Source organism: Pteropus alecto, unplaced genomic scaffold (assembly GCF_000325575.1).
Source record: "Pteropus alecto unplaced genomic scaffold, ASM32557v1 scaffold182, whole genome shotgun sequence".
NCBI lineage: Eukaryota > Metazoa > Chordata > Mammalia > Chiroptera > Pteropodidae > Pteropus > Pteropus alecto.
The window spans coordinates 5,273,287-5,298,415 of record NW_006433946.1 but is presented as its reverse complement, the minus strand read 5'-3'; the positions used below and the strand labels follow the sequence as shown (position 1 = coordinate 5,298,415).

At 34.4% G+C, this 25,129-nt stretch overlaps 1 protein-coding gene and 1 pseudogene across 4 annotated transcripts in view; both read left to right on the top strand.

Moving 5' to 3' along the window:
- DIAPH2 (diaphanous related formin 2) overlaps positions 1–25,129 on the top strand; it is a 781,302-nt gene that overhangs the window by 26,635 nt on the left and 729,538 nt on the right. For 3 of the 4 annotated variants that reach the window (XM_025044409.1, XM_015586720.2, XM_025044411.1), the window contains exons 2-3: positions 19,380–19,412; positions 21,861–22,037. In XM_025044409.1, the coding sequence (XP_024900177.1) occupies positions 19,380–19,412; positions 21,861–22,037 (210 nt within the window). The remainder of the gene's footprint in view (positions 1–19,379; positions 19,413–21,860; positions 22,038–25,129) is intronic. The other variant, XM_025044410.1, reaches the window with a different exon arrangement.
- LOC112477109 lies at positions 8,958–9,078 on the top strand (annotated as a pseudogene).

Genomic DNA, 25,129 nt, shown 5'->3' with positions numbered 1-25,129 from the left:
TATTTTGTCACAGTGTTAAAAAAATCTTGGGCTACAGATAATAAACTAAGGCTATAAAATAATAAATCCACACATCCTTGTAAATATGTTTAATTGTTGTCCCTTCAGTATAGTTAACCTGGGTGATAGGGGTTTTGTTTTTATTTTGTAATGATACTGCTACCATTTCTCGAAATGCCTTCTGGAATTTTGGGAACTATATTCAGAACTAGTTTATAAGAGACTAGTTTATAAGCCACTTTCAAGGTCACATTTTGCTTTGAGTCTAGCATATATTTGCGTATCTGCAATGGTAATCAGAGTTTACTGTTTTTGAAAGGAAACAAGTGATTTGAATATGTACATTCTAGTAAAAATAAATTCAATTCTATTTTCTTTTCACACTTTATAAGTAGAGATAAGTTGATTGTGGTTATATAGTCATTTATCTATCTGTCTATTCTATCAATCTATTTAAACAGCTTTATTGAAATCAACATACAATGAACCATACATATTTAAAATGTTCAGCTTGCTATCTTTTGCATATGTACACACCTGTGAATCCATCACCACAATCAAGATAGTAAACATACCACACAGCCCCCAAAGGGGTTATGGCCATTGGGAATCCCTCCCTTTCCCTCTCATCCCTGACCCCAAACCAAAAATCGGTTTGCATTTTCTTCAGTTTTCTGAAAGCATTTCTGTATGATTGATTTTGGTATACCATACAAGTGAAGCCATAGTGTTGGGTCTTCTTAAACTACTTTTGGTTTTATTGATTTTTCTATATTGTTTTTCTGTTTCATTGATTTCTATTTTGACTTTTATGATTTCCTTCTTGCTTTGGGTTTCATTTCTTTTTCTATTTGCATAAGGTAGCAGCTAAGGTCATTATTTGAGAGCTCTGTTATTTTCTAATCTAGACAATTTTTGTTATAATTTCCTCCCTAATTACTGCTTTTGCAGCATCCCACAAATTCTGATATGCTGTGATTTTATTTTCATTTAGTTTAAAATACTTTCTCATTGCTCTTTTGTTTTCTTTTTTGACTCATTTGTTATTTATAAGTGTGTTTCCATATATTTGGAGAATTTCCAGAAATCTTTTGGTTTTGATTTCTGATTTAATTCTGCTGTGGTCAGAGAATATACTTTGTATGACTTGAATACTTTCAAATTTATTGAGACTTTGTTTTGCAGTAAATGTACCACATGCACTTGAGAAGAATGTACATTCTGCTGTTGTTGGGTAGAATGCTCTAAAAATGTCGACCTGATCAGGTTGATAGATAGTGTTGTTCAAGTCTTCCATATTTCTGCTGATTTTCTGCTAATTGCTCTATCAGTTATCGAGAGAGGACATAGAAATCTGATTATAGTTGTGGATTTGTCTATTTCTTCTTGCAGTTCTATCAGTTTCTGTTTCATGTATTTTGAAGCTCTATTATTACAGGCATAAACATTTAGAATGGTTATATGCTTCTGATTAATTGACCTCTTCATCATTATGAAATGACTTTGTTTATCCCTGGTAATATTTTTTGCTGTGAAACCCAGTTTGTCTGATGTTAATATAGCCTTTTTACTTTTGTTTGCATAGTTTATTTTCTCCCATCTTTTTACATGACATGCCCTTTCCCCGCCTCTGGCTGCCTTTAACATTTAATCTCTTAGTTTTCAGTAATTTGATTAAGATGTGCCTTGGTGTAGTTTTCTTCATGTTTCTTGTGCTGGAGTTCTTTGGACTTTTTGGATCAATGGGTTTATAGGTTTTTTGTTTGTTTGTTTTTAAATTTTTTTTGTAACATTCTTGGCCATAATATCTTTAAGTATTTGTTATTCCTCATACATTTTTCTTTTGGGATGTCAGTTACACATATATTTGGTTAATTGAAATTGTCCCCCATATTACTGATGCTCTTCATTTTTGCTTCTTTTTTTTCTGTTTCATTTTGGATAGTTTCTATAGTATATGTCTTCAAGTGCACTGATCTTTCCTACTGCAATGTCTAATTTGACATTAATCCTATCCAGTGACTTTTTCTGCTCATACATTGTAATTTTCATCTCTACAAGTTCAATTTGGGTCGGGTCTTTTTTTTTTTTAATATCTGTCATATCTCCACTTTTTAAATATACAGAATATAAGGTAAAAATAACTTTTATGCCCTTGTCTGGTAATTTTAACAATCTGTGTCAGTTCTGAGTCAGTTTTGATTGATTGGTTTTCTTTTCCTCTTCATTATATGTCATACATTTTTGGTTTTTGCCTTCTTGACAATCTTTGATTAAATGTTGGATTTACTGAATTTTACCTTGTTAGGTGGTGGATATTTATATCACTATAATTATTGTAGAGCATTAGGTTCTAGGAAGTAGTTCTGTTACTTCGAAGCAGGTTGGTCCTTTTCGGTCTTTCTTTTGAGATTTGGCAAGACCAGAGCGAGGTTTAGTCTAGGGCTAATTATTCCCTTACTAATAAGGCAAGAACCTTCTGAGAGCTCTATGGAATGCCTCGTTAATTATGAAGTTTTCCAGTCTGGCTACTAGAAACAGGTTGTATTCCCAGTTCTGTATGAAGGCCAAGCAGTGTCCTGTCTCTAAGCCTCTTGGATGGTTCTTTCTTCCCCATCCTTAGCTAGTTTCTTTACAGATGTGCACCAATCAGCATTCTGCTAAATACACGGGTTGGACCTCCAGAGATCCTCCTGAGTTCTCTCTTTGGGTAGCTTTCTTCTTTCTGGCACTCTGTCTTGTGAACTCTAGCAGCCTGGTCTCCTTGGATTCTCAGCCTCTCAACTTGGGCATCTGCAGAGCTCTGCCTGTGTCCCCTCCCTGTGCCACCACCTGGACACTCTCTTAATGTGGTATGCTGGGGCAATTGTAGGGTTTGCCTCATTTATTCACCATCTTTCAGTGATCACTGGACTTTGTTGCCTGATGTCCAGTGTCTTGAAAAACTGTCATTTGAAATAGTTGTCCTTTATTTTTTGGTATATGTGTTTGTTTTGGCAGTACGATAAATGTGGGCAGAAGTGGGAGTCCTAGATAGACACATTAAAAAAAAAAAACAGTTTGACATAGCTAATTAAAGTGTTTGAGATTTTTATGGTTCTCTCTTGCTCCCTCTTCTCCGCTCCCCGCCCCCAGCACCTGGTCAGTCTTGGCTGAATGTTAACCAACCTCTTGCAACTTTTAATTTAGTTTCTAGGTATAAGTTCTTGGATTTAGATCAGAATTGCCTCAACAATTAACCTCAGTCTGGAAGTCTCCTTTTATTTTACTCAATAATTATTTGGCAGTTCCTTCCTTTACTGAACTTGGTTAAGTTCGTAAATATAGTTTCTACCAGTTTCCAAACATTTCTATTCCTAACTGTTCTCCTCCTGGTCATATGATATATCTATCTCTTTTTAGTTGTTTATTACAACACCCTTTTCAGGCTTGGTCAAAATTTCATCCTTTTGAGTTCACATATTAAAGGTTCCAGCTCAAGCACATCATATTTTTACTAGAAATATAGCAGAGACAGAATTTTAGTACCAATGAGAACCTTATAATTTATCACTTATACTTTAAAAGATTGAGAACATAACTTTTCAGTCTCTCTCCAATAAGCACTCATATAGGTTTTGCCTTGTCATGCAATATTTAAGATATTTATTTTTTCCTTGATTATTGTAAGAATTCAGTTAAAACTTTTTAAAGAATATTTTAAATACATAATATGATTTAGGGATTTTTGATTAGTATAACCTCACATATTCTTTAAGCTGGAACATTCTCATTGCTCATGCTGGCAGGGAGAGGGGAAGGCAGAAGAAAATCTAAGTCACTTTTCATTAAGAGCAAATATTAACATTTGTGTTTGGTCTCATCAACTTGGATTTTGGCAGAGAAATTCCCATCAATTTGACAGATTTTACTCATGATAAATGTACTTCTAGAAGGCTTGCAACAAACCACTCAATTATAAATGGATATTTCTGAAGTAATTCTTTCTGATTTGTTTTCAGTTCCAGATTCCCTCATCCCCTTCGCAAAATTAGCCTGTGGTTGAGTTAAAATGTACTAGATGTAGAGACTAGTAAGTAGCATATCATAAACATGACCTCATTTTATACCGGTTTCCTCCTGTCATGATTACATTTAGTAAGACTTAAGTTTGTGGTTCTACCTTCTTTCTGGAATTCAAGGGAAGCTTCTGTTTGGCAAAGCTAGGTCAAAAAGAATGAATTCTTCATTGCTGGTTGTCTCCAAAGCTTATGCTGAAGTCCTAAAGCCCTTGAAGGATTAAGTTAATGTACTCACTTTTATATGTTGCTGGAGCTAAACTTAGGTAGATGAAAGCAGAAACTGGGAAGGTTTTTAATCTTTGTTGTAGGATTTATTATGTAGGATGGGAGTATCTCATTTTTCCCATGTAATTTAAATAAGGAGAATAAACGTTTTTAATGCAAATCGAAATTGAGAATTCATCTTATAGAGATCATTAACATTTATTTCATGGCATTTTTCTTCTGTATTTTTAAAATGCAAATACCATAAGAAAATGTTCCATTGCACTTGTGAGAGTGCATTTTGTTTCCTACTATTTTATATTTTACAGTTGGTCGGTCAAGTGCTGACTAATGAATGCCATCAAAGGTCTGTGTGTTATTGGTGTCAGAAAAAAAAATAGCTTTTATACACAAGCTAAGTCATACAAGCTAAGTTCATGTGGATGATCTGGGAGGCACATGACCTTTGTGCTTTATAGAGCTTGCTCAAATTCTGAAAGTAAACTATGTACATGATCTAAGATGTCAGGTTAAAATCTTCCCTTGGTTTAAAACAAAGGGAACTATTGAATATGTTAAGATGCCTCCGCCTGTACCACAGTGGATCACACCATACCACAGTCCTATGTTTACTAGGTACTTTGTGAAGTTATATTAGCCAGCATGATGATGCTGGATACAGGTCAGAAAATGCTATAAAATGGTTTTGTTTGACCTCTGTGTGCCTCTGTTTTCTAATCAGTAAAATGGAAATAATAATACCTACATTACAGGTGTGTTGTAGGATTAATTAATTAAACCAAAGCAGAAGAACAGTGCTTAGTGAATCTTAATTAGTAGTACTAATAGTAGTAGTAGTGATGTTCTAGCTTTTCTTTTTTCTTTCTTTTTAGTATACAAATAATTAACACTATTCCTTATTAGGTATTCACCTCTGTAATTTGTCAGCTTAAGAGATTCTCATTCATTCATTTATTTCCTCCCTCTTCTTGTCCCTTTCCCTCCCTCCCTCATCCTCTTTTCACTTTTCTCCCTCTGTCTCTCCCTCCATTGTATTTCTTGGACTTGTTGCTGTCTAGCTGGAGCAGCAATAAGCTCAGGATGTAAATGTTGCTCTATGAATTGTGGCAGTTTGATTAGGAGATAGAATTTGAAGCCCTATATCCCAGAAGAGGAAAAAGAGACCCAGACATTCCTTTCTTTGATTTCTAATTTGTGTTTTTGAAAAATTCAGATTCAGTTTTATAGTTCAAATGTATTTAAACATTGATTTTTAAAATAAACCTCCTATTTGTTGTTATTTTATTCTCCTGCCTAATAAGCAACCAGTCAACTAGGGTAAGGTGGGTGATGGGAGGTTACTTTCTAAGCAAACCCTTATGGTCTCTGAATATTTAGGTCCAAGAGGTATGTATGTGTAATAATTCCTTCTTGAAAGATCCCCCCACCCAGCACACTTTTTATCCACCGCATAGATAGAGATATGGGTAAACCTAATCAGCTAGTCTGGATGGTCAGTGAAAACCAGAGAGAGTACAGGTATTTCTTATAATATGTTTAGGTAAATGTTATGACTATGTTTTGAAGGTTAACTGTTAATTTCACTCTTTAAAGTTGATGTTATTTCTTTGCTAATCTAGATTTTTCTCTGTAGATTTATTTTCTTGGTTTTAAAATTCTGTATTGTTTTCTTTTATTACTTAACTTCCTAACTCCAACCCCTTGCCCTTGAGCTGAATTAGCTGTGGTATCCCGGAATATCTATTATATGCTCTCTGTCAGTCCTGTTTTTTTTCTTTGGCTGCTGTTTCTTTTAAAGCTGTCATTAACTTCTTGGTTACTCTTACTTATTTGATATGGAATGTTTAAGAGCATAGACTTTGGAGAATAACAAACCTGGATTATCTTGTTTCCATTTTTTAACAGCTATGAGCCATGACTAAGTTAATATTATATCTATGAGCCTCAGGTTCCCCACCTCTAAAATGGGGATAAATAATAGAAAGTACTTCAAGAGTTGCTGCATAAATTAAGTCTTAAAAAATATGTAAAATGCTTAGTATGGTACTTGGAACATAGTTAACTTTCAATAAATGATCATTGTAATTATACTTTTGTTGTTGGCATTCATATTATGGCTATCTATCTCTTCTTTCTTACCATTTCAACTTTGTGCCCATCAATGTTCTGTCCCGCAGGTTCCTTATGTGATAGACTGCTTCGGTGGTGGGACGGACTATTCTCGAACATGAGAAAGATCCTTTTTAAAGTGAGAAATTAATAGCTTCTAGTAATTCATTCAATAAATGTGTAGCTGCTCCAAAGGCCATTGGCAAGGTATCGTATAGTGAGTTTGAAGGATTTGGGGGCTGATTAAGGGGAAAAGATATGACTATGAGATGACAATAGCATGCAACAAGCTTTATTTGAGTGATACTTTGGCAGATTTGTGTGTATGGGAAGCCTCTCATAGCCTGAGACCTTCTGGAGACAATAGCAGGGGGCTACTACCCAGAAGGGGAGGAGGGCAAGGGAACTCCTGGAGATGAAGAGGATCAGAGAGGGAGGATATGTGTCTAGATGATGTCACTCAGCAGCACAGTGGAGAGTCTTTGGGTCAGAGGGCTTGAAAGGACAGTGGCGGTTGGGGTCTTTTTAGAGCTGTTGGGTTTATTTTATCTTTGGCTGGCAGATGTTGGGTGCAGTTTCACCTTGTATGTAAACAAGGCTGGCTCTAAATGGCTGAGAATATGCTTACTTGGGCTATATTTAAAACCATTGGATGCGTAAAAATTTGAGTTTGGCATCTGTGGGCTTTTAATGGGCCTAAGCTGTTACAAAGAAGTAAACAACATAGGGCTAATATACAAAGGCCATCTTTTACCCATTTATAACCATATCCAAAACTATTTAAGACCCAATCCCTACCTCAGGAAATTCGTACTCTCTAGCGGGGAATTATATGCTATGATAAATGGTGTAATCAAGGTTTGAACTAAGACGCTGGGAGGGACATCAAGAAATACTTTCTGGGAACAAAATAATACCACTTTTGTGGTGTTTGGGTTTTTTTAAAGCACACTCTAGCTGAGGAAAGCATTCAGCCTTGTTGGCTACTGGTGATTGACACCATGCTTCATTACTTCTTGAGTTTTAAAATTTTGCCACCCCGTCAGTTACATTTTCATATTTAGTCACTGTAGCTTTGGGCCTACATAAAGTTTCATTTCTGCATTTCATGTGAAAGAAAATGCCCCTTGTAGCATATTTTATTATGGTATAACTAGAGAGGGAAGAGGTCATTCTAGTACATTACTAAAATAGTCACTATTTAAAAACTTGAAAGGTGCCTGTGTATAGTTTGTGAAACTGGAGATATTCAGAACTCAATAGATATCTGAAAATGGAGAGACTTCTCAAGTTGGTAGATTAAGCTTGTGTTTAAGCTCTTGAACAAATTCACCATAAGTACTCTAGAGGCAGTCTTAATGAAGAAATTTAGATCCCAGGACAATTTTTTTTTTTTTATGGAAGGGTTTGTAAATTGCTCTCTGTTTTCCAGTTAAGACATCCCAGGAGCTCTTTGAACACTTATACTGAAATATGTGCCCAGTTGTTTCTCTTCTGTGTCCTTATGTACCTAGTGTAGCCAGCCCTACGTGCTGAAAGGAAAATACCAGGTTTTTGACACCCTGAATTAGAGTGTTTATTTTCTACAGAAAGTGTGTCAAAGGAGGATGCAAGTGGAAAACGATTACTAGTGCTAATCTGAAGGTGTATTATAAATTAAATAAGAATTTGTAAGCTGATTTGAGAATTCAACCATCATTGAGAATGTTGTGTAGCAAAATATAGTAAGAGAACCGAGTATGTGTGTTGATCAGGGCTATAAAGGTTCTACGTGCATTGAAAACTTCAATAGTATTGATTATGGCCATTAAATAGGTAATTTCGCTTAAAATAAGTATAATATTATCAGCAAATAGAGAGGTACTTGAATAAAACTCAATTTAGGAATATTGTAAAAAAAAAAACAAAAACAAAAAACACCTGTCTATGATTCTGGTGTTGGCTCATTAATTTGTGGGCTAGAACTCATGACAGCAGAGTAAGAGAAATTCTATAAACCTTTAAGCACATTTATTTATATTTGTATTTCAGTGATCTACTGATTATAAATCTTTCAATTGCATAGTAACGTTTTTTCAAACTTTCTAATCATTAATTGGCTAAACTGCTATAAAACCAAATTACTCAGCAGTGAAGAAAATAGAAATTTGAAAAAAGCTAATATTAAAATAAGTTCAGAACTTCTCAAATTTAGTCTGCATAACTTAGACTTCTTTTATCAAAGAATACCTCTCGTACATAATTTGAGTGTTACTGGCAAGTTTAAGATGTGCAGAGATATGTATGTGTCCCTCATGGGTTTTTAGGAATCCCCATGGAAGGACTTAACTTTGTTGGTCATGAGCTTTTGTTGGCATCTGCAAAGTCAAAGAATTGCAGAAGAGGTTACTAGCCCTTCATATTTTTTGGCTTTATGCAAAATGTGGTCTATATATTGATGTATAGGAGATACTGCTATTATCTTAAAGTCTTAGTGGAAAGGGGGAAAAAAAAAACGTGTTTTCTACATCAAAATCTTTTGACTGAAAAATATCTGTGATTTTACAATATTAAAAAAGTAGAGTCTACGGCCATGCCACCCTGAACATACCTGATCTCGTCTGATCTCTGAAGCTAAGCAAGGTCGGGCCTGGTTTTAGTACTTGGATGGGAGACCACCCAGGAATACCGGGTGCTGTAGGCTTTAAAAAAAAAAAAAAAGTAAAAAGTTTGAATCACTTGTTTTGACCTGTACATATGTAAGGATCGTTATGTTAGTTGCCTGTAATTTTTCAGGCAAAGGGACGTATAGTAATTGTTTCTTTAATATTGTAACTGGTATAGTGATTACACACTGCATACAAGGCCTCAAGGGCTAAGTATATTTGGTGACTTATTTGTAGTTCTTCCTCCCTCTCAGTTAAATACATGAAGAGTCCATTGTGGAAAATACAGTGTTAGAGTAGAAGAAATTTGAGTTCTATTAGAATAAACACTAATAAAATTGTCACTTTGCCTGAAATCATAAAAAATGTCAAAAATTTAAAACTACCTGTTAATTTGTTATGATAGTGTTTGTAAAACACTGTGAAATAAATGAAATGTTTCTACAATGTGGTCTTTATTTTACTTTGACAGAATTTGTCACTATGTTTAGATGGAATCCCTTATCTAGATTAAAGCTAAGTAAAGAACAACTTAGGAACACTATGAGACAAAAGCTTTAAGCGGAGTTATCATTACTCATTATAGAATCCGAAGGCAGTGGGGGAAAAATGAAGGTTACAAAATTTAATATATTTTTTTTTGTTAATCCTATATTCTTTTAAAGGTCCTTTTTAAGATTTCCATAAATTTACATCCTTTTTGCCTACCCTATACTCATGTCTTGCTTAAGTTTTTAAGTGTTAAAGATTTGTTCTAATAGTTATTTTCAATGTCCCCTTTGTATGAGTCCAAACAAGCAGTTTCTGTTTTCCATGGGGAAAGGATGATCTACTTTCACTCTGGAATCCATTTTTATTTGTTGCACCTTTGGAAACATGTATTCCAGGAGCTAAAGGACTTGCCATACAGATGAACTTTTAGACCACAATCTGTTCCTGAATTAGGAATTATTTGCAGATCCAAGACTATCAGTTAAAAGTACTAATGGTGAAATTAACTTAAATCATTGGTTGATTTATGCATCTTTTCCTACCAAAAGTATATTATAATAACACGTTATTCGAAACTCAGGTATAATTTTCAGTTTTAGGCGATTTATACTCTTAAATCTTGAAAGGAGTGAGTCATTTTGTTTTGTCAGATTAATTTTGCAGCTACATCAGAAAACTAAATGATGTGGTTATTTATAAAAGCTACTTGAAGTAGATACATGGCGAGTCATTGTGAGGTGATGTATCTCCAGAGTGATAATCATAGCCATTAAGAGGTTATTTGTGTGCTATAAAGATAGTAATCACAACAACAGATATTAAGTTACTCTATTTAATACAAACAACAATCATATGTCTAGGTACATTTCTTCCATAGCAAGTGTAATTTTAAACACAATTATATAGTAACTGTCTTCTTTATTCCTATTGCTACTGTCCTAGTCTAAGTGCTTGTCAGCTCACAACTGGATCTCTCTGTCTCTCTCTTCTCTCCCCCTCTTCAATTCAGGCTGTCATGACAGCTTTGAATGCTAGAAACAGTGCAAAATACCGAGGGCACAGTGGGGACTAAGGTAGACCTAACCTTTACTACATCAAATTTACATTATAGCAAGGAAGACAGGCATTGATAGAGAATTGTAATTTGATAATTGGAATGTGTTACAAAAGAAGTTGAGAACCGTGGGAGATTATAACGGGACCAACTATAACCTCCGCTAAGACCAGAAAGAATGAATAGGAGATGGTGGTTGAAGAAGGGGGCGGGGGTGTGTGGGGTGATTGCTCTAATCAGAGGAAAGTTTTAGTACAAAGCAAAGTTTATGGAAAGACCAAGACTGAAAAAAGAACTTGAGTTCTAACCATTATTGTTATACTGATGAAGACTCTGGCAGACAGAGTTCAGAATGTAGACAGGTTTTAGAACTTGGATTCTACTCAGATTTAAATGCTAATCCCATTTGAAATTCTATTCCCAACTGTGCAATTTATTTGTGACTTTAGGCCAATGAGTTAATGACTACAAACCTTGATTTCCTGACCTATAAGATAGGACAGTCAATTCCTATATCATAGGAATGCTTTGTGGATTTAACTGAGGCAATGCATGTAAAGCTCTTAGCATAGTGCTTGCACATAATAAATGCTCAGGAAATGGTAGCTAGTATTTAGGTAGAATAGATCAAACTTGCTGATCTCTACAAGCTGCCTTTTAAGCCTTTGATTACTTTTCCAGTCTATCCTGAACATTACAGCCTACAACCCTTTTCTGACATTCAAAAATCTGAAAGCTCTGAATACAGAATTTTATCATTTGGCCACAAAACTTGACCTGAGGCTGTATTTAGTCTTTATCCTTTTTTTTTTGTAGAATATTCATGTTTCACTACTAACCTGAGTACATTTGATTTAGGGTGCTACCGCAGACTCTGCTGGGTATATTTTGTAACATATAGTACACATACCATATTTTTTTCTAAAATATGGAACACTCTGAATTCTAAAATACATCTGGCTTCAAGGGTCTCAGGTAAGAGATTGTGGACCTGTACCACCTGAAGTCATCTTTTGAAAATACCACCTTCTCCATATCTGTCTCTGAATCAGGAAATCATAAGGATTCTCAGTGGTTGTCAGACTTAGTCTAGACTACCCCTTGTGGTTTTCAAGACTGTCTCTACTCTGTCCCCAACCTATATATTCAAAATTTAATATCCTTCAACTTGAACCCTTTGTTTCACAAAAGTAAAATGCTACTTCCCTAAAATAAAATGTGAATGCTGCTCCTTCTGTCTGACTTTCTTCTCTTTCTCTCTTTTTGGCTATTCAAATCCTACCCAACAATTAGAGTACAATTCTTTATAGTTTAATGAAATTATATCTATCTGTTTCTTCTCTGATACTTAATTTATTCAACCAATATTTGCGCTGGTATTATGTACCTGCTACTGTTCTAAGTGTTAGAGATCCAAAAGTGAATAATAAGCCAGAGAAATTAAAGTCTCTGCTGTTAGGGAACTTGTTTTCTTGAAAGCATAGCACAGACAAGTGAATAAGTGAACAAGATAATTTCAGATAGTGATTAATGCTATTAAGGTAATAAGAAAGGACATATGATAGTCCTGGGGAGGAGGAGGAACTACATACCTCAGAATCTCATAGTTTAGCATTATCTATTTTTCTGTGGTTAGTTGTCACTCCCCGGTTATAGTGCAGATTCCTTAAGGGCAGAATCCTGTCTTAAACTTCTGTGTGCCATAAAGTGCTGGGCATATGATGAGTACTGAAACATATTAATGTTTGGTTGAGACATTTGTCTTTTTTTTTTTTAACCGAGAAGGTACGAATTTATTTATTAAATATTGAGCATTTTGGCTAACTCATTGATCTAAGAGTATTATGTACAAGGTACTGTGCTGGGATTCGAAACATTTATATTTATGTAAAGTTAGCTTTCCTTTCATTCTTATTGCTTTTTATTCATAGACTAAGAAGAACTTTCATGTCCAAACAATTTTCCCATTTGAAATTGTTTAGGACAAAACAAATAAACATGATTTCTATACCTGTAGAAGAAGTTACTACTCTTAAAAACCTGGATGATTTCTGCCGTTGTTTCAGATTATTTCAGGTACTAAGTGACTTCCTCCAATTTATTAGTGTGAAATTTTTTTCAAGACCCAAGCGGCAAACGTATGTTTCTTGAACACTTTGCCCTTAGCCCTGAAACTGAGCAACATGTTACACAGGAGACTGCTGGATTCGCATAGTCACCTTTCTTGGAAGTTAAAGATTGAAGTTCATGTCAAGACAAATCAAGGTTGAGCAAATATTGTTATGACAGATTTATAAAATTTATCCAGTGTAGTGACATGATCTTTTGCTTCATGAAGAAAACTGAAGCCCTATACTGTGATGTCATATTTGATTTCTGCTACATGTACATTTTGTTCGTTATAAATCAAAAGAGCATCTTGAAGAGAAAAATCCCAAAAGGAATTTTTCTTTTGTTTATTTTTGGAATTATTTCATGTCATAAAAAATGGTAGAAAGAATTTTGATTTGTAAAAGCCATGAACTCTGGTGGATTAAAATTTGAGGCTTTTGATTTGATAGTACTTCTGAGATGGTATCCTTATGGTTATAAAAATATAAAAGTATTGCTCTATTACAATAATGAAACGAATAGTTTGAGATGCTAACAACAACATAGCAAGGTGGAGAATAGGAGCTTAATGCCTGTAACCTCATCTTTTTGACTATTAGGCTTTTGCTCTTTGAGGGCAAGGCCATGTCTCTTTAAATCCCAGTGCCTAGCACACTGCCAGTTGATCTGATCTGTTTTCTTTCATCTGTGGTGATGGAAGACTACAGTGCCTAAGAGTATGTGTGGGTGTCTAAAGATGACCTTTACTGTTAGAAAGGAGATGAAAGAATGTTTTGGAGTATTTTAAATACAGGCAATAATAATGCAACGATTTTGAAAGCCAAAATTTGCTTTCCTTCTGTCTTCTTAGAATCAAACCTCTACATTGATCTCATTTCTAAAAATCTCTCTCTCTCTCCACACACACACACACACACACACACACACACACACGTATGTATGTATGTATTTAGTGAACTACATATAACTGACAGGTACTCAACTAAAAAAAAATATTTGTAATAAAGTATTCAAATGCCTAAACAGAATGTTCAGCTTGGTTACCAGGTGATTAAATGGCTTTGAATTGTCTTGATGGGTTTTACTGATTTATGAAGTTTAGAGTAAGTACAGGATCTGTAAAATTGGGAGGCAGGCCAATGAAGAGTAACTACTTCCTTCTGCTACTGCTGCTGATTTGAATATGTATTGGGCAGGGATATTGTCTAGAGATTTCAAACCCTGGATCAGCGGTTTATGTGGCTGGCCTTACTTAAGAGCCCCTCTAATGTGCAAAGTATATGGAGATTATATTAGAGTACTACCATATCAGAGCTCTCAGAATTTCTCTGTTGTGATTGTTCTTACATTCATCTCATGTTTAACTAAACTTCCATAAAGGAAGAGCTCATGCTTATTTTGTTTATGATTGTATTCTTAATGCCCAGCACTGAACAGGTGCATAGTAGATGCTCAAATATTTGTTCAATTGAATTGAACATGATTTTCTGTGTCATGTTGCCCTACCCTTCTTAGAGAGCAAGAAACTTAAAGCTGGGTAAATAATTGACTCTTCATCTTTATTATGATGGCCAACTTATTTTCTCTAAAAGAGAATAGTCAAATAATGTGACTAAGTTTTTGAGTTGGTCCTAAGACTTTTGAATTATATACAATTTAGTTGTCCAATTTCTGTGGTACTAGAATAATTAAAAGATGTTTATAAAACATTGTATTACTATGTAACATTATCCATAGAGAGTTGAATCTTTACATTTTGCTGTTTTTGTTAATTTCCCCCGATTGAGAAAATCAAAACTTAATTTTCTTGCAATAATGACTCTTGCATTTCAATCAGAACTTCAGCATTAGAGTTTATAAGTAATCAGCCATTTCTCTTATTCTTAAGAGGTTAAGACTCTAGAATGATACTTTTATAATTATGCAATCCTCATATAATACTGTTCTAAGTTATATTTAATATAACTGATCATAAATGAAGTTTACTAAACTCTGATTGCCTGACTAATGCACAAGCTTATTGCTGTTCCAGAGTTGATTTTAATGAAATATATGGTCACTATATTTACTGGTGCAATATGTCCTTATCCTAATGACCATTATCGTTAGATTTGCACAATAAAAACATACTAAAATGACTTTAATGAGTGCTTTTAATTCAGGGCTGTGACTCTAATGAAGTTTTTTTGGTCATTTTTTTTAACTGCATAGTAGCTCTATAGTTTGTACACAGGAGTAAAATCCGTGTCTGCATGCATGGGTGTGAAAGAGATGTGTGCACCTGTATAAATGATGTTCAGATAAAATTCGAGTGCTTGTCCCTGTAGAACATTATCATTACTGAGATTGTATTGTAATACAATCATGTAAAAATATATGTTTTAAAAGTCAGTTTGTGTAAAATTGACTGTGACTTACTCTTGTCAGAACTCTTTCTTTTTGGTATTGGTTTTTGTTATTGTTCTCAACTCCTTTTGTACCTTTCTTTTTTTTACTAATATAGAAAGACAATCGTGGGGAAGAAAAAAATTATTTTCTATTGCGCAGATAAATTAATTGTAACTTACACAATAATTTCAATGTATTTTTCATGTCCAGTGGCCAAAAGTCACCCCTTCTGAGATACAAAACTCTTCATATCTGCTTAAAGATTTTCTTTTTCAATAGACATTTGTTTATTCTTTTCTGGACAGTTATAAAGAAGATTTCTAAATAATGGTATCAAGCAGATATTTATGAAAGTAGATTTTTTTACGTGAGGGAAACCTATGAGAAAATATTCATATTAGTCAAATGTGCATAGTTATATAAGATATACACTCTGTAGGTGAAGGAAGCTTATAAATCAAGAAATCATGGGTGAGCAGAGTGTTTTTTTTTTATGGTTCTTTATCATAAGTAATTGCAATAATTTTTGTACATGAATATAATTTCCTATGTGCCTGAGGATGCTCTATCATTCTTGAAGATACCTGTTAGGAAAAAAAAAATCTTTAAGAAAACACTAAACAAAGTATAATCCTTCTTCAGTATTTTCAACATTTGGTTTCTCAATAACCAAACATTAAACTCAGGGATAGCTTTAGAAATAGAAATGTATCTAGCTAGATGGTACTTCAGGTAGAGGGAACAGTGGGTACAAAAACAGGACCCACTGGGGCATATATTTGGGAATAGAATTTCTATTTTTGTTTTCTATAGCATATGGATCATGAGGGAAGGAAAGAAGTAGAAGGTACCCTAGAGCTGATTAATACAGGACTTTGAATGCCATATTAAGGATGATGTTCTTTATTCTGTAGGTCATGAGGAGCCGTTGAATGTGAATGGGCATGTGATAGTCATTTATAAGTTTTATTGGGCTTCTGTGTGCCTGTGCCAAGCACTGCTCTAAGGCATTAAGGGTACATCCCTGAACCAAACAGGTGAATAACCCTGTTCTCATGAAAATCACATTTTTAGTGGGTGAAACAGACAAAAAATAATAATGCATAGACTATATTAAAATATAAGTCCTATTGAAACAAGGAAAAGTAGAATACAGTACGGCAGGCCAGGAGTGCCAGGAGCGTACAGAGGAGTTGTGTGTTTCTGTTTAAATAGAATGGCCAGAGTAGGCTTCACTGAGCAAAAACTCAAAAGGGGGTTGATGGAGTAAGTCTTATGGATAATGGAAAAGAGCCTTCCAGGAAGAGAAGAGCCGGTGCTTGTGGCTTATTGCCTTATTGAGGAACCACGAAGTGGTCGTTGTGACTGGAGCTGACTGAATGAAAGGGACAGTAGTAGAAGACAGGTCAGAGAGATACAGAGAATGTGCAGATCAAAAGGGTCTTGTAGGCCATTGTAAGGATTTTGGCTTTCACTTGGAGTGAATATAGGGAGCCATTGGAAAGTTTTGAGCAGAGCGACATGATCTAATTTTAACAGTATTACTTTGTCGTGTTCAAAATTAACTGTAGGAGAGTAAAGGTGGAAGCAGGGAGACAGGTTAGGAGGTTTTTCCAGAAATCTAGGTAAGAGGCGATGGTGGCTTGAACCCAATCTTTGCTTTAAGAAGATGATTTTGGTAATGAGAGAATGGAAGCAACGGTAATGATTAGGAGGCTGTGGAACGTGGGGGAGGAGACCAAGGTGACACAGAAGTCTTAAGCCTGGATCAGTGGAATGCAGATAGTACCAGTAAAATAAATGTTATCCTCCCTTTTTAAAAGTCTGTCCTGACCCTCTGAGACCACATTTTGCTCACTTTGTGTTCATGTAGTGTTTCTACTGGGTTATTAATTTATCTTTTTTTTTTTTTTTAACCTCTTGCCACCTACCTGGAAATTGTCTGACTCGTAGAATTTTGGCAGTGTTAAAGAATGATTAGGAAGATAAAATTTAAGAATTGTGGAAGACTGAATAATCTAAATTTGCATATAGTTTGTATATGGAAAATATCAAATTAATTAGCCACTTGATGAACATAGAGCATATTGGTCAAAGTGAGTTCGGTGGATGACATGTAAAATGTATTGAGGAAAGACTGTGGTTGCCAGGGTAATGCTCTTTGGAATGATGCTTGACCCCCAGGGTAATGGCAAAAGGCAGTTACCTAAGATGGTGTCTATGAATTTGAGATTACCATGAAATGTTTTAATTCAGTAATTCAATCCTAATATCCTAGAGCTTGACTATACTCACTGAAAAGGTTGTATGTTGACTAGGAATTAGTGTCTAGTAGTAACCAGATCTGTTGTCCCTGGGCAAGTCGCACTCTTCAAGCTTCAGTTTCATCATTTGTAAAATGAGGGTTTTGACCAGATGATCTCAAATTCCATCCAGCTTTAATAGTCTCTAACTCCATAACATGTGATAGAATATAGACAGAAATGTTAATTTTACAAAGAGAAAAATATTCAAGTCTCTTCCTGTAAGACAAGGTGGAGATATTGCTAGTAATACTTTTTTTTTTCTTTTTACTGTCCCCCACTGTCAACATATAGACAACTGAGATATAGATTTAAAGCATTCCAGACATATGTGTACCTTAACTTAGAAAATTTGACCAAATCAAATTATATTTTCCCTTAATTTACATTCTCACTTTGAAGATATAGATGTGTTTCCAATCTTGATTTTATAACCCCCAGAAGATGGAAGAAAAAAAATCAGGAGTTGCTGAAGAACTATATAATCTATCTAATCATTTGGTTCAGGTACACATCCGGATGGTAGCAGGGTAGTTGAGGCACTTTTGAGGCTCTGACATTTCTCACTCAGTTTTTCATTACAGGAGATCATGAAGCTTGTCATTGTGCATAAAAGTTTTCTGTAACCCACTAGGAAAATTAGAGAAAATATCAGCTGGAGATAATCGTAGGGTGAATTGATCTCTCTTAAAATGGCTTCAGTTCTGATATAGATCATCCCCCTTCTTTTATTTTGCCTAGGCAGTAAAGATTGATTGGGGTCTATGTCATAGGATGTGATGAAGACATAGTACAAAGATGGTAGAAGTGTAGATCCCTGAGGGAATCATTGGGTTAATAGTAGACAATGAACTGTACACATAATAGTATATTTGTCCCAGCTGATCCAGGTAAGGATGATCTTTAACAGCATTTGGTTGGTGGTATTTGAAGACAATTTCTTGAGATCCTGAGACCAATAATTCTCACTTACTTAAAACTCAGTGGAATTCTCGCCACCTGTGAGACCATATTTTTTTAGTAAAATGGTATTTGAGCATACAAGACCAAGTTGATGCACATTATTCAGCTTATATTGTAGGTAATAAGTGTACAGGATATAGTAGAATAGTTAATTTCAATTCCTAACAGGAATTTAAACAAAACAGGTTCTTCCCTAATCATGTCTTAGTTGACACTTCAACATATTTATAATATAATAATAACTACCCTTCATGCTCATTGTATGTTATTGTAAGATCTCGAAAATATCTTCTGAATCACGAAAGATTATTAAATTATTAATTACTTTACTTACTTTAGTATTGCTTTATTTTAATTCTTCAAATAATGGTGCCCATATATGTTATGTGGTAGTTTTTGTTAACCACTCTATTTTATTAACTAGAATGCACCAGTTCCAATGATTCTCAGCATTAGAAGTAGAAAACCATATGCAAAAAAAAAATGCATTGGAGTTTTTGAGAAATAGGCATATGTTAACAGAATCAGTAAGTTCAGTTTTACCCAGAATATTTATAAAGGTGTCCTTTAAGCATCCATCAGATGTAACTGAGTTCTAGACTGAGCTGCTTTATTATATTTCATTACTATTAAATGTGACATTTTTCCTATTCATATAATTTTAAAAAATTATGCATTGTAAAAACATGATTATTCATTCTAAAACTGAAAAAAAAAACTTGAAAGGGCTTATGGCTTTGCTATATCTTTTGTCATGTTTAAGTACTGTGGTCAAGAAGTCTTATTCAAATGCGACTTTGAGACCATAGGTGTCATCTTTAAAAACAAATACCCCCCACCTTCATTTTTGATCCTTAAAAAGTATTTTTTCCTTTTGTAAAAAATGTACTCATTTATATATTAAACTTTGTAATTCTTTTAAACTAGCGATAGTTGAGAAACTAAAAAGCGAGAGTCATTCAGATATTTTCTTGTATCTATGAATTTCTCTTATTGACAGGTTTTTTTTTTCTTTTGGTTTTAATAGAACATTCAAATAAAAACTTTGGCAGATGATGTGGTAAGGTGTCTTAGTAGCATGTTATATTACTTATGCATGTTGCCTTTTTATTAAAGTGAGTGGACATTAAAGCATTGATATATGTAAGATATAAAATGTTTAGATGTTTACAAAGCACAGTAGGTTGGAAGAATTATCAAGAGTGACTTTTTTTAATGTTAATATAAACAATTGTATGAACTCTCAACAAAATTTTGATATCATCTGAATGTATACCTTAACCAGTTTTTTAAATCTCTATATCAATTTAAGTCTGGAAAACACAGATGTTTCCTTTTTTGATAGCCAAGTAAATTGAGTATGAATATGTTAAATATTAATATTGGAAGAAATTAAAATAGAAAGTTAAGTTTATTATGTTAGTCAGATATTTAAAATTCTTAAATATTTTTAAGCTGAATCTTATAGTAAAACTTACTAAAACTTGTGGGCTTTAACATTTAAATGTGCCCTTTTGTAGCTAAACTTAAAGAAAATGGTATTTTAAGATAGATAGCTTCACCAGTTTTTTACTTGGTGAAGCTACCTATCTACAAATAATGCAAAATATTGTTAATGATTTAAGAATGTGAAAGTATATGGCTTAAATTCATCTGTTTGTTGAGATACAGCTGAAAGCAAAAGCCAGTTTTCTAGATAGAAATGAAGGGCATGGTGAAAGATCAAATATATATGTAAATAATGCTACTCAGTAAAAAACAAAAAAACAAAACTAGCACTGCAAAAGTAAATATGAAGTGATATGAGGGGACAGAAACAGATATGTTGATTTCATGATTGATTGCATATTTAAATGCTTTCATGTCCACCATATCTTTTAGTGAAATTTGACTGTTGGATATATACTCAGCTTATTTGGGATTACTTAATATTTTTTCTTCAGTTGTTTGAAGATATACTATGTATCTAAACCAACTTGATTTTCCTCGGAGTTAAAAGAAAATCTGAAAATTCAAGGTGATTCAAAGAAATGAATCTTAACGTGAACACTGGGAAAGGAACCAGGGACTTATGCATTTAGCGACTTTTTTTTTGTGAAACAAGAGAGTCGATCTAGATGATTTTTCAGGTTTCTTCCCACTCTATATGATTATATATGATTTATATACTCATAATATTTTTGTAAGCATCCCTGTACTAAAATCAATTTTGTAATCCTAAATAAGCTGCCTAAAACTGCTCGTATTTCTTTCAAAGTACACCTTTTAATAAAAAAAAGTGTTCTTTGAATCAAAATGAAAAGTATTTTTTTAATGGGGGTCAACAGAAATTTACATAAGTTATGGTAATAACTTCTATGATGCTTTTTGTATTGTTGAAGTCATTTATAAGGACTCGGCAACAGGCAGTGAAGATGTGCTGTCCTCGCATCTAATATATGTCTGCTGGTTTAACTTGAGCTAACAGTATGTATGCATGTGTTTCCTAACAGAAACCAGAATAAAACTGAGTTGCATTCAGTTTTATGGTCATTACTAATTTTTGATGTCTAAGTTCTGTGGTTTAAAACAGAATGGCCTGTTTACATGCAACTGGAGTTAATGTACTTTATGTGAAATAGCAAGCTAATCATTAGAGATTGTACATGGTATCAGTGGTTCTGAGTCAATATCCATTAAATAGCAAGTTCTTCCTAATAGTATTTGTAGGATTAAGATATTTCTGTTTATGTTGTGTTTTCTGTAAATGGAAAAGGTGATGCTTCTTGGTCCCATCTTTTAAGGAAGACAGAGATAGGGGAACTAATAATATTAGTAACAACAACAATAATAAATAGAAGCTAAGTGCATTAAGCACATCAACATATTTTAATCTCACAATCACCCTATGGTATAGGTAATATCATTAGTATTAAGTCATTATCCCTATTTTAGAAGTGAAGAAGTTCAGAGAGAGACCAACTGATTTGCACAAGTTACTCAGCTAGTAAATGGCAGATTCAAACCCAGGTAGCCTGGCTTCAGAATCTGTGCTCTTAATCATTATACTCTAATGCTACACTGACAAAGTATTCAGATACTTGTCACAATTTTTGGCACTTTGAAGAAGAGAAACATTACTATAATTCCCCTTAGAAGTGAATATTGGAAGCTCTTTTATTTTCTTTCTCTTTTTCTCATAGTTCCAACAGAGATACATTCTCCCTGAAACAACCACATGACTTGGATGCAGGACTTTTTCCACTTGCTTCCTGTGCAAAACAAATGACAAGGGATTAAGTTTTACTTTTGAAGAGTACTTTTCACCCCCCAGACTGCTGAGGCTGAAGGGCTACTTCAGGGTTTCAAAATAGTACAATCTCTAACTGGAGCTTGCTGCTTAAAATAACATTTTGTCAAAAAAGACAGTAATGATGTATATTATACTAAGTGCCGTTTTGATGTTTCAGTTCTTCATTTTCGTGATACTCAATCTCTTTCTTTTGGCTTATTTTTTTTCTCTTTGCAGCGTGACCGAATTACAAATTTTAGAAAATCTACTGTCAAAAAAGAAAAACCTCTTATTCAACATCCTATCGATTCTCAAGTTGCGATGAGTGAATTTCCAGCAGCTCAGCCATTATACGATGAACGATCTTTGAATTTGTCAGAAAAGGAAGTACTGGATCTCTTTGAAAAAATGATGGTACAGTAGAGCCTTAATTTTGTTTTAATTTAAAAATGCATGTGCCCAGAAGAGCACTGGGTTTTTAGTAAGTGTGTTTGTATAGACTATGTTTATATCATGAAAAGAGAGACCAGAAGCTTGTTGATACAGCAGAACTATTTTCAAAAGTATCTGTTTTTTGAGCTAAACATTCTTACCTGTCTATCTCTTCGAGTATGAGCTCTTAAAAGCAGGGGCTGTCTTTTATTCTCTAGTATTTGGTAGTCTCTGGCATATCAAAATAGTTTTTCAATTAACTAATTTGTGTTCCTGTTTCAATAAAGCAAAACAGCACTAAGTTCTCTTTGCTGCGCAAGGTATCTTGTTGGGTATATAAAATAGAATTGGGAGGGAAGAAGGTATAAAAACAGTAGCATGAACAGAACACTCCAAGTTTGTTCTGTGTAATTCTTCCCAGTAAGTCATACAACCAACATTTCCTAGCACGTTGCTTATATATTTTATAGCTTATGGTCTAGATTATTTCTTATATGAGACAATACAAGATTTTGAGAATTCAGTAGTTTATGGTAGAAGAGAGGAGAGATGAGGCATTGGGCTATATTGCACTGATTTGTTTGACCAGAGAAGAACTGAAGATCTTGACTCATGATTCATTCATTTACATTTTTATCCAACTTATTATTGTAAATTTTTTTGGGGGGGTTGACTATCTAGAGTTAGTGTTCACAGGAGTTTCAAAGGTCCTTTCATTCACACCAAAATAAAAAGTTAAGAATCACTGAAAATGTAGACCCTTCTACTCTGCCCATTATGAAACCTCTCTCCCCACCCCCAGTAGTTTTCTCCTGTGCCTTGAAGAGTTAATAGCCCATCAGTAAATACCGTTGAAAGTTCAATTCCTTTTATCTTTCAAGTTTTCCTTGCTTGTTCCTTCCATCTAGTCACAGCTGGCATCTGGCTTTCTCCCTGACAGGAGGCCTGACAATCTTACCCTCTTTAGCCCTTCCTGCTAGTCCTGTGGTACACTGTTGTACCCTCTTTTTCCTGCGGCTCCTTCCATGCCATCTTCTTTGAACCATCTTCCAAAAACCCTTTCTCTTGTGAAGTCTATTATCTGCTGATCTTCCTTGATGATAATAGCACCTGGCTATCGTTTTGACTTTTCTCTTGCTATTCATTTTGGTGATTTCAACTATTATGTTGATAACCCCATGCATTTTTGCTCTTAGTTTCTTGATTTTCAAAACTCTGACCTCTGCATCAATACATTTAACTAATTATAGGCATGAGTACACCTTGGACTGAGTCATTCTTTGGAATGATTCCACCTGTGTGAAATCTTTAACTCTGAAATTCTCTGCAGAAGCTAAATAACCTATGTTACCTCTCCCAGGCTCCTAATTTTACAAAGTATGTATTGTTTAGTGGTTAAGATCTTGGACTTTGGGGTCATTCTCACTTGGATTTGTCTTCTGGCTCTGCCAGTAAAAGATTATATAACCTTTCTACACTTCATTTTCCTTAACTGTAGCAAAGGTATAAAAGATCTACCACGTATGGTTATCTTTAGGATTAAAGGGGATGATATTCCTAGAATAGTGCCTGATATATAAGCTTTCTGTATAAATAACTTTATAAATGTTGTTGCATTCCCTTTATCAAATAAAGTTCTGTTCTGTTTTTAGTTGCCAGTATTTCTCAATCGCCTAAATTGCCCCTCAGTTTAACACTTGGATGCCTTATCTTAATCACCCCGAACAGTGATAACAACAACAGAAACAGAAACATTCCTTGATACTATTAACATGTTTAACATTTAAAATTTTTATTTCTTCTCTTCAGTCAAACCTCACTCAAATTATTCTTACTGCTTTAATCTGCTGACCAATTGGTTGCTAATTTTTACAGTATTGAAGTAGTTCGTTGAGTTCGTCAGTGGCATTGCCCTACTCCACAGTTCCCTTAAGCTTGATGCTTATGTGCCATCTTTTATTCCATTGGTTTTCTCAGTCACTTCTAATTGCTTGCCAAATACCATCGTTATGCTTTTGCAATGACTCTTACATTTGTTTCCTCCAGCTGTTCTTGTCTCCTAACAGTTTATCTCCTTTCCTTCACTTTTTGCCCGTTCTAATCCACTATTGCCCTATTAATGATTCTGAAACAATTTTTTCCAAAGCTCCAAGAAGGCTCTCATTTTTCAGATGATCATTTTTTATGTCCCTATGCAATTTTTCCCTCAACTGTGCTCCTAGATGACTATTTCACATCTTTACTTTGCTGTTCAATTCTCAAAACTCTTACCCATATTTTTTTTTTTCTGCTGATGACCTTGCTGCTTAATTTACTGAGTAAATTGAAGCCATCAGAAGAGAACTTTTACCACATACATCTACCTAACTTTTAGTATCTGCAGGCACATAGTTTGTCTTGCTACCTGTCACCATAGGTGAACTTTTTATCTTCTAATCCTTGCATTTGTTTATGAAGTTCTATCCTTCTCACCTCCTCAAGGACACTGCTATAATAATTTTCTCCTCTCCTTCTGCCATTATCAGCAGCATACAACTTGTCTCATTTTATAAAACTTTTTCTTGACCTTATCTCCCTTGCCAGCTACTGCTCTTTTTACTCTCCTTTGAAATAAAACACTTCCCAGTAATTTTGTTTACATTCATTACTTCTCATTTCTCACTTCTCACTTTCTCTCCTAGACTCACTCAAGCCAGGCTTCTATCCCACCATTCCATCAAAACTTATCAGCGTCACCAGAGATCTTCATGCTGCTGAATCCCATGGTCAATTTTCAGTTCTCCTCCTAATTGACCTATCAGCAACATTTGATGCAATTGATCATTCTGTCCGATTTGAAATGCATCCACCTCCATTGATTTGGTTTTCCTCCTGTGTCTTTGAACTGCTTGACAAGAAATAAATTTCTTTAAAATCGCTGATACAATTTATTATTTGCAGTTTCTAGGTAATGATATATTTTGGTGAAACTTTTGGTGAAAGCTTGAATAATGAAAGGCGATATTCAAATGTAATCCTATCTTACTCTGATAATTGAAACACTTGTTTTGCCTGAGGATCATATCTATTAAGAG